Source organism: Acanthisitta chloris, unplaced genomic scaffold (genome assembly GCF_000695815.1).
Source record: "Acanthisitta chloris isolate BGI_N310 unplaced genomic scaffold, ASM69581v1 scaffold45598, whole genome shotgun sequence".
NCBI lineage: Eukaryota > Metazoa > Chordata > Aves > Passeriformes > Acanthisittidae > Acanthisitta > Acanthisitta chloris.
The window spans coordinates 7,653-20,552 of NW_008687313.1; the positions used below are offsets into that span (position 1 = coordinate 7,653).

Sequence of the window (12,900 nt, forward strand, 5' to 3'; positions counted from 1 at the left end):
GCCTGTGCATGGGCAGTGATTCCTGTGCACCTTCTTGGAGGAAGGGGTAGGTGGAGTGTCTGGTAGGAGCAATGGGGAATGCCTCCCTCACAGGTGGGTGAGTCAGGTGAGGCTGGGCCAGTGCTCTACCTCCCTTCCTGCTGCTCTGGTGTCCTGTGGGCTGGGAAGAGGTTGGGGAGCACAGGGGAATGGGTGAGGGCATTTCAAACTTGCCTGCAGCAGTGAGAGCCTGGGCCCTTCCTGCTTTTCCGGAGAGCATCTGCCTGGATCACTGTCTGGTGTGCTCATAGTCTTAGCAAGTGCAGGGAGTGCCAGTTCTTCTTGCAACCTTGTGTCCTTCTCTTGTGGTTTTCTCCACTGCCTGGGGTACTGTTCTCCATCTGTTGAGTGGAAGGGCCATTGCCCAACAGGATGCACCTAGCCTCTGAGGTACTGGGTTGTTGTAGTAGTAGTTTATTGTCAGGAGGGTTTTGTGCAAGGATGTGAAACCAGGAACTTTGATACTGGAAAGTGATGTTTGTTTCTGGACCTATGGCTTTCCTTCCTCATGCAGTGGCTTGACCAGTGATGCTGTGCTGCTTCTGTGGTGGGGACCAGTGGGCAGGAGCCCAAAGCTGATCATAAAAGCACTGACTTGTGACGAGTGTGGGCCAGGTCTGCATCTCCTTTGGAGACCTTGCACTGGAGTCAGGCAGAGCAGTGTGCTAAGTGGGTGTGGGTGCCAAGGCTGATGGCAACATTATGGTCGCTGTGGGTGATAATGCTTGAGCCTGTACAGCAGAAACAAGATTAAGGCGGCTGTAGATACGGTACTGCAGTTGGAAGCTTTCCTAGCTGGCTTGAAATGATGGGATCCTGCCTCGAAAGGACTGCTAGCGGCAGATGATTGGGTTCTCAGCAGAGCTGGGGAGATAGGGCCAGAGTCAGTGAGGAGAAGTGGGAGGCATGTGGCTTAGCTGGAAAGTGGATGCTGGTGTGTGATCAACTGAGAGCAACGCTCTCAACAGCAACATGTGACTGAAGCTGTGCTTGAAATTTGCTGATCTGCAGGGCTGTGCTGTGTATGCTGCACTCCTGGGAAAACAGCTGCCTGATCTGCCCTGCTCTCTCCACAGAGATACTGTCGCCACCATGGACGGGATTGTGACCATGTATCAGGACTTCATGAAGAAAGCAGGTGAGTGTTTGGCTCTGCCCAGCTGTAGGGCAGGTGCCATTATATGCCTTACTGCCACAGGCACTGGGGGGGTGGTGTGTCGTCTCTGAAGCAGTCTGGGTCAAACTGCATCTTACCTCTGTCCTTAACAGATGCATTTCAGGTTTTTGTGCTGCTGCCTGTTTTGAGGCTGTTTGGCCTTGGCTCCTGTGCAGGTTGTTTTTGGGCACTTGAACTCTCCTGGGCAGATCTCCAGGCTGCCCTGCAATGTGGCTTCAGGCTACTGAGTCTGGCTGGCATCACCAGCCTCTGCTCCCAAGGCTGCTTCCCTACCTGCACTTCTGTCCTAGGAGAACAGGATTGCCATGTCTTTGCCCCTACTCTGGCAGTAGCATTGCTGGCAGCAGATTGGGGTGAGGATGCTAACTGCTCTGCACTGTGGCTCTCTCTGCAGACCCCCGCATTGCTGATTATCCACTGATGCAGTCCCCATTCCTTGTGATGGGCATCCTTCTGGGATATGTCTACTTTGTCCTATCCTTGGGCCCCCGGCTAATGGCCAACAGGAAGCCTTTAAACCTGAAGAAGTTCATGGTGCTATACAACTTCTTTCTGGTGGGACTCTCACTTTACATAGTCTATGAGGTGAGTTGTCATCAGCTTCATCTGATATCTATAAAGCAGCACTTGAAGGCTGCATGGGTGATGGGGAGCCCTTTTTCAGGCTGTTCCGTGCCCTTCCTCTCAGAACTTGAAGTGCAGTGGGTGATGTGTTGGGCCTCACCCTGATGATGCTCTTGTTGCAGTTCCTGATGGCAGGGTGGCTTACTGGGTACACCTGGCGATGTGACCCTGTGGACTTCTCACAGGACCCCAAGGCCCTCAGGGTGAGTTCTCATTCCTCTCCTGATAAGTGGGGATGACCTCTAGTGCTTCTGTTTGGACAGCAGGGTCACAGCTGCCTGCCTCTCCTGAGGCAGAGGATTTGCAGTCCCTAGCTCTTGGTTTCACACCAGAGTTACTGTATGAGGACCTTTGGTCACTGGGCATGTTCAGGCTGTGGTGGGTCTCTAATGCTAACTTGTTCTGTTACAGATGGTCAGTGTTGCTTGGCTCTTTGTTTTCTCCAAGTTCATCGAACTGACAGACACGGTGAGTGAGTTACCGAGAAGGCCTTGTCACCACTTGCTGGGCAGGGAGTTGAGGCCCAGTATACTTGGGCCAGGTGCTTTTGCACCAGTCCAGTCTGACCTAGTAGTGCTTTTGTCTGGCATCACTGCCAAGTTAGGCCACTCTGAGATATTGCAGAGACCACTCTTGGCATGCTACAGCTCTGGAAGCTGTGAGGTGACCTAATGTGTGATGGCAGTGAGCATGGAACAGGGGAAGATGGTATCACTGATGTCACTGAGATCAGACACTGTGAATTAGTGGCTCTAGCTGCTCCCAGGGCTACAGGTCCTTGATGCTTTTGGGCTTTCATTGCAGGTGATTTTTGTCCTGCGGAAGAAGAATGAACAGGTCACATTCCTGCATCTTTTCCACCACTCTGTTCTGCCATGGAGCTGGTGGTGGGGAGCAAAGTTTGGTCCAGGTAAGATGGTCCAGGTCTGTCTGGGTACACAGCTTTGGGAAAGGGGTGGGGTTACCCCAGCATGCTGAGAAGGGGGTTTTTGGTCTTGCTGGGCTCTTAGGAGCTCTTTGTAGTGCTGATTGCTGTGGAATATTGATTTAGACTAATGAAAATCTGTCTTGACAGGGGGAATGGGCTCATTCCATGCCATGATCAATTCCATGGTGCATGTTGTCATGTACTTCTACTATGGGCTCTCTGCAGCAGGACCTGCCTTTCAGAAGTACCTGTGGTGGAAGAAGCACATCACAGCCATCCAGCTGGTGAGTATGCAGTGGAGCACAGCTCATGCTTGCAGCCTTTGGTGTGAGGGGCAGGCCAGACCTTGTGCCTTTGAAAGGGGCGGACCAGCACCTGTAATTGTCTCCTCTGTAGCATAACACTGACTTTCTAGCAGTTCTGGCCCTCTGTGGGCCTCTGATAGCCCTGCTAGCCTGGTTAGGTGTGGGTGCTGCTCAGCCTGCTGCCCACAGGCTGCAGTTGTATTGGGAAGGGTGGGAGGCACATGCTGCCCTGAGCCTTGTGCCTGCCTCTTCCAGCTGCTGCTGACTGTGCCTCACCATAAGGACCTCTGCTTCAGAGTGGGAAAGTAGCCTGTGGGTTTCCTTTGGAAAGGAGGTCTGTAATGGGATCCCTGACCCTGCTCCCATGAATAACTTGTTCTTGCTCTGCCTTGTTCCCAGGCACAGTTTGTGATTGTCTCCGTCCACATCTCCCAGTATTACTTCATGCCTAGCTGCCAGTATCAGTTCCCCATCTTCATCCACCTCATCTGGATTTATGGGACCATCTTCTTCATCCTCTTCTCCAACTTTTGGTACCAGTCCTATACCAAGGGCAAACGGTTGCCCAGGGTGGCTCAACAAGCAGCCCAGCACAATGGTAGCAGCATCCATGAAAACGGCACTGTCACCAACGGCAAGGTCAAAGCCAACTAGAGGGCAAAGTGCTCCCAGAGCCAATGAGAGCCCCGGGGCAGAGGCAGCTGGGACCTGTCCCCCTGCTTCTGGGTGCCACTAGCCAAGTCAAGTGCCTACAGACTGTTGTACCCCTGTGCCCAGCCCTCCTGTTCTCTGTCTGCATGCCCAGCCCCTCTGCTCTGAGCAGCCATGTGCCACTTCTCCTGCTCCTGGGAGGGTTTGTGCTGTACCTCTGTGTTGCTGAGCAGAGGGGCAGCTGCCTGCAACACAGCTGTGGGGCTGCAGTCCCATTCCAGTGTTTCCAAAGGAACTTCCCCCAAGTGCCTACATCTGGCCCTTGTGTCTGAGGGCCATTTCCTTATTAGTAGGACCAAAAGAAGAGACCGCTTCCTGTCTTGGTGCCCTCTCCTCTTCCCTGTTTCACAAGAGCCTGTGTGGATGAACAGATTTGTCCCTGGCTGCTTGTCACTGCCAGCTGAAGTGTGAGTGCTCCTGCTTTACCATGCCTTGTGCCACTTTTGTTCCATGCCACAATGCTGCATGTCCCTTCTGGTCCCTGTGTGCCCAGCTGGGGAGTCCTGCCCTGGCACATCTGTGCTCAGGTGTGGCTGTGGAGAATGTAGGGGCAGTGCATCTGGGGTGTGAGGGCCCAGGCCTGCCCAGTACAGTACACATGCCCTGTGCCTATTGCATAGCAGGGGCTGTGACAGCCTGAAAGGCTTCCCCCACACTATAAGCCCAGGTTGCCTTGCTTTTCTGTACCTGGGCTGGGTGCTTGGTGTGTGCTTTAGCCACACTTAACCTGATCCTGTATGGCAGCTGGTGGCGTGCTCCAGAGTGGGGGAGACCAAGCTCAGCCTAGTCTTGGACCACTTCCATTCCTGTAAACTCAAGACTTGAGCAATAATTGCCCCTAGAATCAGCTCTTTGGGCTTTCCTGCTTGGGACCAGCCCTGCTCTGGCCTAGTATGAGCATAGCAGAGGGTGGTTGTAGGGTGCTCTGCTGTGGTGTAACAGTGAGCACCTCTTGCCTCTGGATCTGACTGGGCCTGGGTGAAGGTGTGCTCTGCCCTATAGCAGGGCAGTGCAACAGCTCTTCTGCGCCTAGTGCCCGTCACCTGCTCTGGCTGTAACCAAAACATGCTGATGACCTTGAGGATTAGGTGAAGGAGCTAGGCCCTATCAGATTGGGCTGCTCTTCTATCACAAATAAACAGACAGAAGGAGAAATGGCTCTGTTCTCTTGTTTTCCTGGCTCACTGTGCGCAGAAGCTGTTCCAGATGCTTGGTCCTACCCAGTGTGGTTGGAGGCAGGGCTGGAAGAAGCAGCTGGTGTAGCAGGTTTGTGTGTTGGGGGGAGAGGATGATAGCTGTGCGCTGATGAAGCAGATGGCAGGTTGTTTCCAAGTGTTTCGATAGAGCAGTGCTCTGGGCAGGAAATGTGTCAAGGCTTCTGTTGTGAAAGTGACTCCACCCTGTCAAAGAATGGCTGGGGTGGAGCGTGGGTGCGGCCTGGGTTCTGGGCCACCTGCCCAGGAGGATCTGCTGCTTTTCAGAAATCCTGGGGAGCTGAGGTATGGCAGAGCATGGAATAAGAGACCCTGGAAACTGAGGTGATGGGAAAACTGCAGTTTACTTTCTGCATCTGTTGAAGCCGAAACTGCTGCCCTCTGTAAATTCCCCCACAGTGTGGATCTGTGCAGAATATAGCTCAAGTGGATCAGAAGGAGGTTTATGTTGCTGCTGCCTTGCTCTTGCTGCAGAAGTGCAACCTGCCTGGCTGGGATCTGTTCTCTACTATTGTCTTATTCTGGTGTCCTTTCAGTGCTGTTGGGGTGCAGGGCTGCATTCCCCATCACCCTGTGATTGGGGTCCTCCTGAGCAGAGAGGCCAGCCTGGGTGTGCTGACTCAAGCCTGGAAAGGAGTTGGTAGGCAGCTGGGCAGCTTGTGGCTGGCAGGAATGTTAGAGCAGCAGTCTCCAGAAGCTGCATTTCCCTGTAGGCTTGGTTTGGGGGTGGGAGGGCTTTAGCAGATGTCCTGCCAAAGCCCTGGATCCCTACCTTGGCTGCTGTACACCTCAAGGCTGTGCCCTAAAACATAGGGAAGCCTCTTCAAGTGACCTGAAGTGGTGGGACCAATATGCCTAAACTGCACGTGGGCATTGCCCTGTTTTACAGGGCTCAGTGCCCTTGTATGTATGAAGCCATAAAATGGGATCTGGCAACTGCACTGTGTAGTGTTCTCCCAGTTGTTGCTGTGTCTCTGTGAGCAAGGAGTTACTTGCATGAGAGCTTATTCTGGTCTGTGCTGAAGTGGTGTATAACATTAGTTCAGTGCTTGGAAGTCGTCACTTCAGTAGCTGTAGGGGATGGTCCAGCTGAGACGGACCTTTTCCTGTCAAGACTTTCTCCCCTCCAGCTGGCACTTGGTAAAGACAGGGCTATTCTTTTGCCCAAAATAGTAACAATACTTTAAACTACTTGTGCTTGGTATTTTAGAATGAGCTGTTCCTTACATGTGCTCTGCTCTCCCTTCCTCCAGTTGTTCCTGTTAGCTGTGCTCTTCTATGGGCTGGCCACGGCACTTGGTAATTAATATGCTGTCATGCTGTGAACTGAATTCACACCTTATAGGGCTGTATTTGCTGGGCCTGATGGATCAGTGCCCAGATCCTTCCTCTGTTCCTCCTCACTCCAGGGCAGTAGGGCCAAAGACACTGCAATACCATTATTATCTAGTAACACTCAGAGGACCTTCAAAGGGTGTGTAATGCACAGCTTCTGGGGGTTTGTATGTGCTAAGGAAAAAAGGCAATACAGGCTCTGTCTGAGAAAGCTGAGCTGCTCTTACATGGGAGTGAAAAAATTGCAGCAGCTTTCAGGCGTATAAAGCCCTCCTTCCAGCTCAGGAACCATGGGACAGCTCAGTCAGCTGTGAGGCTACAGGACAAGTCTGTGCTACCTCCCAGCATCAGACTGTGAAGGTGTGGGGCAGGGCTCCTATGACAGCAGCACAGCTCTGGGGAAGAGCCTAACCTTGCATCTGGGTTCTGCCTGCTTCCCCATTAGATATAGCTGCTGCCCTATGATTTGTGTCTGAAGATGGACACCTGCCTCTTCCTTCCGAGTGGGGATGCACCAGCAGTCCTGCGGGAAGGGTGCTGGGCTCAGCTGCTGTATGCTGGTTTTTTTGAGACTGTACCCCCCAGCAGCAGTGGGTGTGGGGTGCACCCTTGCTGGCCTTGGCACAGCACAAGTTGTGCTGCCACTGCTCACCTTTGAAGGCTCCAGCTGGCTTAGATTTAGGAGGCAGAGCTGGTGCCAGGTACAGTGTGGTACTGTGCTGGGAGGAAGGTGAAAACAGTTAATAATCCACCCTCGGCTAATCACAGGCTGATGGAAGGCATAGGCTTTGTGGAGCTGTTTTGCACAGACCAAGGTGCTAATCAGCTGTGCGGTGTCCCCAGCAGCCCCCTGGCTGTGCTGGTGCAGCTGAAGGACAGGCTTCTTTGGTCTGATGCGGCCCTACAACCTCAGATACTGTGGCTCCAACATACAGAGCAGCATGGCTGCACTGGCTCAGGTAAGGACTCAAGTAAAGCACCAGCATAACTCAGCCTGGAAAAAATGCATTTTTCCAAGTGCTGGGGAGTCAAGCTGTAACAAATGGCAGCTGAGCCTCAGCTTGGCACCAGGGCTTCCCCTCAGCAGGAGGGGAGGACAGAGATCAGGGTTGCTGGAAGAATATGTGACAAAGGGCTGTGCACAGAGTTGGTGGGGCTTTGTGAGTCTTTTGCATGACATCCAGGCTAGTTGTGGCAATGTAAACTAACCTTTTGTTTTGTATTAGGCTTTATGCCATTGCCAGCCCCTTTCTGGCCTTTGGGGTGATTATAGCTCTTGCTGTATGGTTCCAGGCTATATTGCCCCCCTTTTTTCCCCAGTAGCCATCGGCTTCTAAATTCAGTGCTGAACTCACTGAAAAGTAACTATTCTACTCTAGCACCATAAGCAAGCACTGTTGGCTACATGTGGCAGAACAAGCCAAACTGCTGTGTGCAGGCCACATACTGTCAAAAACTAGTCCCCAGACTTCTGGAACAGGTGCCCACTGCTGGTAGTTGCCTGCAGAGTAAGGCCCACCTGGTCTTGAGACAGAACACAACAGACACTGGAGTTCAGTTGAACCTTGTTCGTCCCTTCCCTATCTAGCTAGCAGCTGGGCAGATGGCCCTTCCCTAGGCCATGGGCCAGCTCAGCGGTGGTTCACTGTGCTGTGGAATGTGAGGCAAGCAGGGATATTTCTTCCTAACTCTACTTACGGGGCAAGGGAAAAATCAGTTTTGATGGAAGGCTACAAAATCATTCAGACTACAGCTTCCCCCAAAGATTTCAGGGCTATGCTTAGGCAGATGCTGCCTGCAACCTGGTCCTAAAGAACAAGGGCTCCACCTCTTGCCCAGATCCCAGATTTCAGGGCGGAGAAGGTTGTTTCTGGGAGCTATGACTTGTTCTTCCATCAGACTCCATAAAGAGTCAAAGTAAAGCAATTTATTAGCATTTAAAATACTGTACAACACGTAAACCAAACAATCCGCCTCCCCTCACAACAACCTCATGCATTCAGCGGATGCTCTGGTGAATAATGCTGCGCTTGGCACTGTTTGCCTTCTCTCTCTCCTTCTTCTTTATGGGGTCCATCTCAAAACAGCGCCAGAGCCGCAGCGTTTCATCAGCAGCTGCTGAGGCCACTGTTGTGCCATCAGGACTCATAGTCATGTTCAAGATTCTGGCAGTATGACCTGAGGAGAGGAAGGTGTGCAGTTTAGGGCTGGGTTGGTCACTCCAGGCACTCCTGTATGCCCCCCCATCAGTCCCTCTGCAGTGCCTACATTGTGCCATGGCAGCATGAATTCAGACTCCAGGGATGCAGTTGGAGCTGCCTCTAACAGCCCCTCCTGCTCCAGGCAAAGGGCCCCACCTACCTCGCAGCTCAGTCACTTTGGCCAGCGTTGGATATTTCCATAGAATCAGCTGATTCTGTGAAAAGCCATGGCCTGAAATGAACTCCTTGTAGTTAGTTGACCACAGGATAGAACAGACCTGAGAAGAGACAGTAACACAGGTAAGACAAGCTGCTTGTGCTGATGCTCACCGCCCAGAGCTGAGCATGGTTCCCTCACTTCCCATGCTCTGGGGCCTCAGGAGCCAGCAGCTCTGTGTAGGTGTGCTGCCAGAAGGTGTTTGTCTCCAAGCTGATGTTCATGTCTCACCTGGGAACCAGCATCAACAGTACTGAGGCAGGCGCCAGAACACACGTTCCAGATGCGGATATGTCTGTCACTAGTCCCACCTCCAGTGACTAAAATATTCATTTGCCATGGACACCATGCCAGAGCCTGAAAGAGAAGAGTTTATTGTAAGACATGCAAGAGGCAGCCTTCACAGAGCCAGTGCTGCATGTCTGCCTCACACAGACATCTGCCCATGGCAGCCTTGTACTCACCTTGACAGCACCGTGGTGCTGACTGAAGGTGTGTACAGGAGCAAAGTTTCCATTGGCCCCCTGGGTACATGGCCAGACATTCACTAGATTGTCATTGCCACCACTGGCCAGGTAGCGCCCATCTAGGGACCACTTGAGTCCACACACCTCCTGTGTGTGGCCAGTGAGTGTGGCCGTGTGATGGTTAGCCACTCTGACATCATGGTGGTGGATGTGGCCAGTCCGTGCTCCACTGCAGAGAGAAGAGAAGGGTTACAGGGTCAGGCTGATACGTATTTTTGCCCAAATCCATTATTTGAGTTGTTGCAAGGCTGCCGTACCTGCCACTGGGTTTCAACCAGTGTTAGCAGCATCACTGATCTGTTGGTGTGAGTGAAGAAGCCACACAAGCTCTTCACAACTTCAGCACAAAGGGCAAGAGAAGAGAGACCTTTTCCCCACAAGTCCCAACGGAACAAACAGGCTGAGTCAGAATTCCAAGCCAGGACAGAAACTACTCTCAGCCTTCCTTAACCCTCACCACTCAGAGATGTAAGGACAGGAATCTGCAACAGCTGAATGCCTCATTTCACCCACCCACTGCTTTACCTGGAGAGAATGTAGCTGTTCCAGCTGAGGGATCCCACACGGGCAGAATGGCTGGTCATGTTTCGGAGACGTTTCTGCTGCTGAATGTCCCACAGCTAGAGAGGGAAAGCAAAAAGTTCTCCAGAGGATGAGGAAACCCAGCCCTGTTGCTATACCACAGGAACCTTATGGAATAGGCTCTGGCATTCAGCCATCTCAATATGGAAGCAGAAAAATTGCATCTCATGTATAGTACATAAGATAACTTCAGGTATTGGAAAACCCCCAAACCAAATTCTCTCATGTGCTGCAGTTGCCTGTGGGCAGTTCCACCCTATACCAGGCAGAACAAATTGGGTGCATTGCATTCTTCCTGTGCTAGCCAAGCCTTTGTCCTCAGGCCCCACAGCTTTGTTAACCCCTAGACAACACCTCTAGTTTTACTCCTGCACTCACCTGGACCTCAGCATTACTTGTGCCAACAGCAAGGTAGTTTCCTTCTTTAATCCATGACACAGAGGAAACGTAATCATCTGGATGCTCCATCTGCAGCAGCTGGATAATCTCCCCAGAGGTGTGATTCCACAGATAGACAGTGTTGTCCAGAGCCACTGCCAGGAAGTTCTGAGAACTCCAGTCAATGAGATTCAGATCTACAGTTTGGAAGAGAAATGCAGGTCACACACCACTCTTACGTGGAGAGCCCTGCCCTTCACCAGTGTGATGCCAGGTCTTCCACCTGCAGCAGGTGTGTGGGTGCATGTGTGTACACATGTGCATGCACACACATACAGTAAGGGGCAGCCTTCTGGGTGTCACTAAGCCTAGCTAGTGAGGTCAGGTAGCCCTGATCCAAGTCACCTACACAGCACTCTGGACCACTGTTCCTGTAAAGCTACACAGGGATGTTCCAAAAGTGGTCTGCACTAGCCTGAGTGCAAGAAATAATTAAAACAGCCCAGTTACACTGTCCTAGAAACTGCACTCCACTGCAGAATGCTCTTGATGCCCAGCACTCAACACTGCAGCCTACTTACAGTAGTCATTGCGAATTTCTGGTGCGTCCAGGATCCGGTCTGACATTGAGGGAATGTATCTGCCATTCTTCCTGCTGGATCCAGGTGTTGTTTTCTGACTGTAGAGCACTTTCAGTTTATTCTGATAGCCTGTGTGCAGAGAAACACAGGCTGAGTTAGCTTCCTCCCGGCTGAGTCCTGCTCACCTAACTAGGAATCTCTTCCAGTGCAAATGAATTCCTGAGAGAAGACATACACTCACAAGAGTGCAGTGTGCTAACATCACTGGCAACATGCACTGAAGGGTGAGCTCTCCCCATTCATGGGATCAAGTTTATCAAACACTTGGTTTTCTGTATCACATTATGTTTAGTAACAGTTAAGCTAGAAAGTGTACAACAGAGTTTGAAGCTCTTGCAGACTGCAGGAAGGTTTGCCACCTGCATTTCATATGAGCAGCTGACAGTCATTTCAACTGCTAATGCCACCCCTCAACCTCAGGAACCCTAAGAATAGACATTCATGGGATCAAGTTTATCAAACACTTGGTTTTCTGTATCACATTATGTTTAGTAACAGTTAAGCTAGAAAGTGTACAACAGAGTTTGAAGCTCTTGCAGACTGCAGGAAGGTTTGCCACCTGCATTTCATATGAGCAGCTGACAGTCATTTCAACTGCTAATGCCACCCCTCAACCTCAGGAACCCTAAGAATAGAGACTCCAATGTGCATAGAAGCCAGTTGGTCTCCCCTGTGCCCACACACATGGTCTCTGTGTTGCTGTTCCCCTGACCAGATCTCCCCAGCTGATTCTACTCATATAGATCTTGTATAATACCTTCTGAAGCATTCTGTGGATTCTCAGTGAGGCGGAGAATCTTTGACTCTTCTACATCAAAGCCATTCAGATTCACTGCCCAGGCTCTCTGTTGCTCCTGCAGAGACAGACCAGCCTCAGTGAGATGCATCTCAGACACAAAGCCCGTGCTGCAGTTAAAACATACACATAAGCCCCTTTCTGCTAGAACCAGGAGGTGTACAACTGTGCTGCACGAGTCAGCTACACAGGTAGGTCAAAGTAGTTCTTCCTCAGATGCTGGCACACTGTCCTTGCTCACATTTTCATACAGTGCCAAGTTCAGTGTCATTGCCAATGGGAAAAATCACAGCCACAAGGGACCAAATGCTTCATAAACAGATTTCAGAACACAGTGTAAAACATTCCAGAATAGCTCCCTGTGTAGACATTGTCCCAGAACAGCCACCACCAGCAGTTTCACTGTGCACAGGCTCACAGCTTTGTGTTGTATTTTAAAGCCTGGTTAGCCTGAAGTTGAATTTTGCTACCAGAAGCAGCACAAGCTAGAGTGAGTGGCAGGCTCTATAGCTTCCTTCTAAGCCCAGAGCTGAAAGCAGTGATGGCTAGGGCTTGTCAGCCTCCTGTGCCCACTTGATACAACCCACAGTTTACTTTTTTGTCAACGGGCAGGAAGGATTAGGTCTTTCATAATGGCTGTTTAAGTAATTGTAACTTAGCAACATGCTTACCTTCTTGGTAGGGGATTTCTCGGAAGGGTCATTCTCTTTGGTTAGGAGGAAATTTGCTATCTCCATCTGCATATTACTGCGGTTGGGAATATAGCGATCCCCTCCAGCCCTTGTTGGTGTGTGCTGAGTTCTGGCTCCAGATTTACCTGCATTCACATACATAAATATTGTCTTAGAGCTATTTAACAGCCTGTATTAGAGCTTCCAAGACAACAGACCCAGCACTCTCCCACATCACATCCACCAGACAATTTCGACACAAGCAGGACTCGAGAGCTCGTGCCATCACGTGGGGAGTCAAAACTAACTCCTATTTCCCCCCTGCCCCCAAGCCTTAATTAGGGACTGCCAGGAGACAACTCCTTGGGTCTAGCGCAACAATTCCAGCATTCACAGATAAGGGGAGGATACAAAAACAGTTAGATCGTGTAAAGGGTCAGCTGACAGTCCTGCCCAAACTTGTCCCAACACACAGCTGTGCCGTCAAGGCTCAGCTGGGGGGTCAGCAGTTCACCCAGCCCCAGTGCTCAGAGCTTGGCCGCCTTCACGCTGGG

At 51.3% G+C, this 12,900-nt stretch overlaps 2 protein-coding genes across 3 annotated transcripts; one reads left to right on the plus strand and one right to left on the minus strand.

Annotated features, from left to right (window-relative positions):
* Positions 1-1,097: 1,097 nt before the first annotated feature.
* On the plus strand, positions 1,098-4,943 carry ELOVL1 (ELOVL fatty acid elongase 1). 2 transcript variants are annotated; one of them, XM_009080511.1, is made up of 7 exons: positions 1,098-1,177; positions 1,611-1,801; positions 1,963-2,043; positions 2,252-2,308; positions 2,645-2,750; positions 2,916-3,052; positions 3,473-4,943. In XM_009080511.1, the coding sequence occupies exons 1-7, from the start codon at positions 1,132-1,134 to the stop codon at positions 3,725-3,727; spliced, it is 873 nt and encodes a 290-aa protein (XP_009078759.1). In that variant the 5' UTR covers positions 1,098-1,131; the 3' UTR covers positions 3,728-4,943. The 2 variants fall into 2 exon arrangements, with proteins under 2 accessions (XP_009078759.1, XP_009078760.1); XM_009080512.1 differs by lacking the exon at positions 1,963-2,043 and having other exon boundaries at positions 1,132-1,177.
* A 3,305-nt stretch (positions 4,944-8,248) lies between these two features.
* On the minus strand, positions 8,249-12,493 carry CDC20 (cell division cycle 20). Its single transcript, XM_009080513.1, has 9 exons — positions 12,347-12,493; positions 11,637-11,733; positions 10,820-10,948; positions 10,239-10,435; positions 9,804-9,898; positions 9,216-9,447; positions 8,983-9,108; positions 8,695-8,812; positions 8,249-8,511 (listed from the first exon to the last, which is right to left on the minus strand). Exons 1-9 carry the CDS (start codon positions 12,416-12,418, stop codon positions 8,333-8,335), a joined length of 1,245 nt encoding a protein of 414 aa, XP_009078761.1. The 5' UTR covers positions 12,419-12,493; the 3' UTR covers positions 8,249-8,332.
* Between the last annotated feature and the right edge of the window lie 407 nt (positions 12,494-12,900).

What these genes read in the sequence shown, in the direction of transcription:
- ELOVL1 (XM_009080511.1), top strand. Translation starts at nt 1,132, where the DNA reads ATGGACGGGATTGTGACCATGTATCAGGACTTCATGAAGAAAGCAG. An exon ending in CACTTTACATAGTCTATGAG is followed by an intron (nt 1,802 to 1,962) that starts GTGAGTTGTCAT and finishes CTCTTGTTGCAG; the next exon opens with TTCCTGATGGCAGGGTGGCT. An exon ending in AGGACCCCAAGGCCCTCAGG is followed by an intron (nt 2,044 to 2,251) that starts GTGAGTTCTCAT and finishes GTTCTGTTACAG; the next exon opens with ATGGTCAGTGTTGCTTGGCT.
- CDC20 (XM_009080513.1), bottom strand. Translation starts at nt 12,418, where the DNA reads ATGCAGATGGAGATAGCAAATTTCCTCCTAACCAAAGAGAATGACCCT. An exon ending in AACAGCTACATTCTCTCCAG is followed by an intron (nt 9,448 to 9,803) that starts GTAAAGCAGTGG and finishes TTCTCTCTGCAG; the next exon opens with TGGAGCACGGACTGGCCACA. An exon ending in CTGTTGATGCTGGTTCCCAG is followed by an intron (nt 8,813 to 8,982) that starts GTGAGACATGAA and finishes GTCTCTTCTCAG; the next exon opens with GTCTGTTCTATCCTGTGGTC.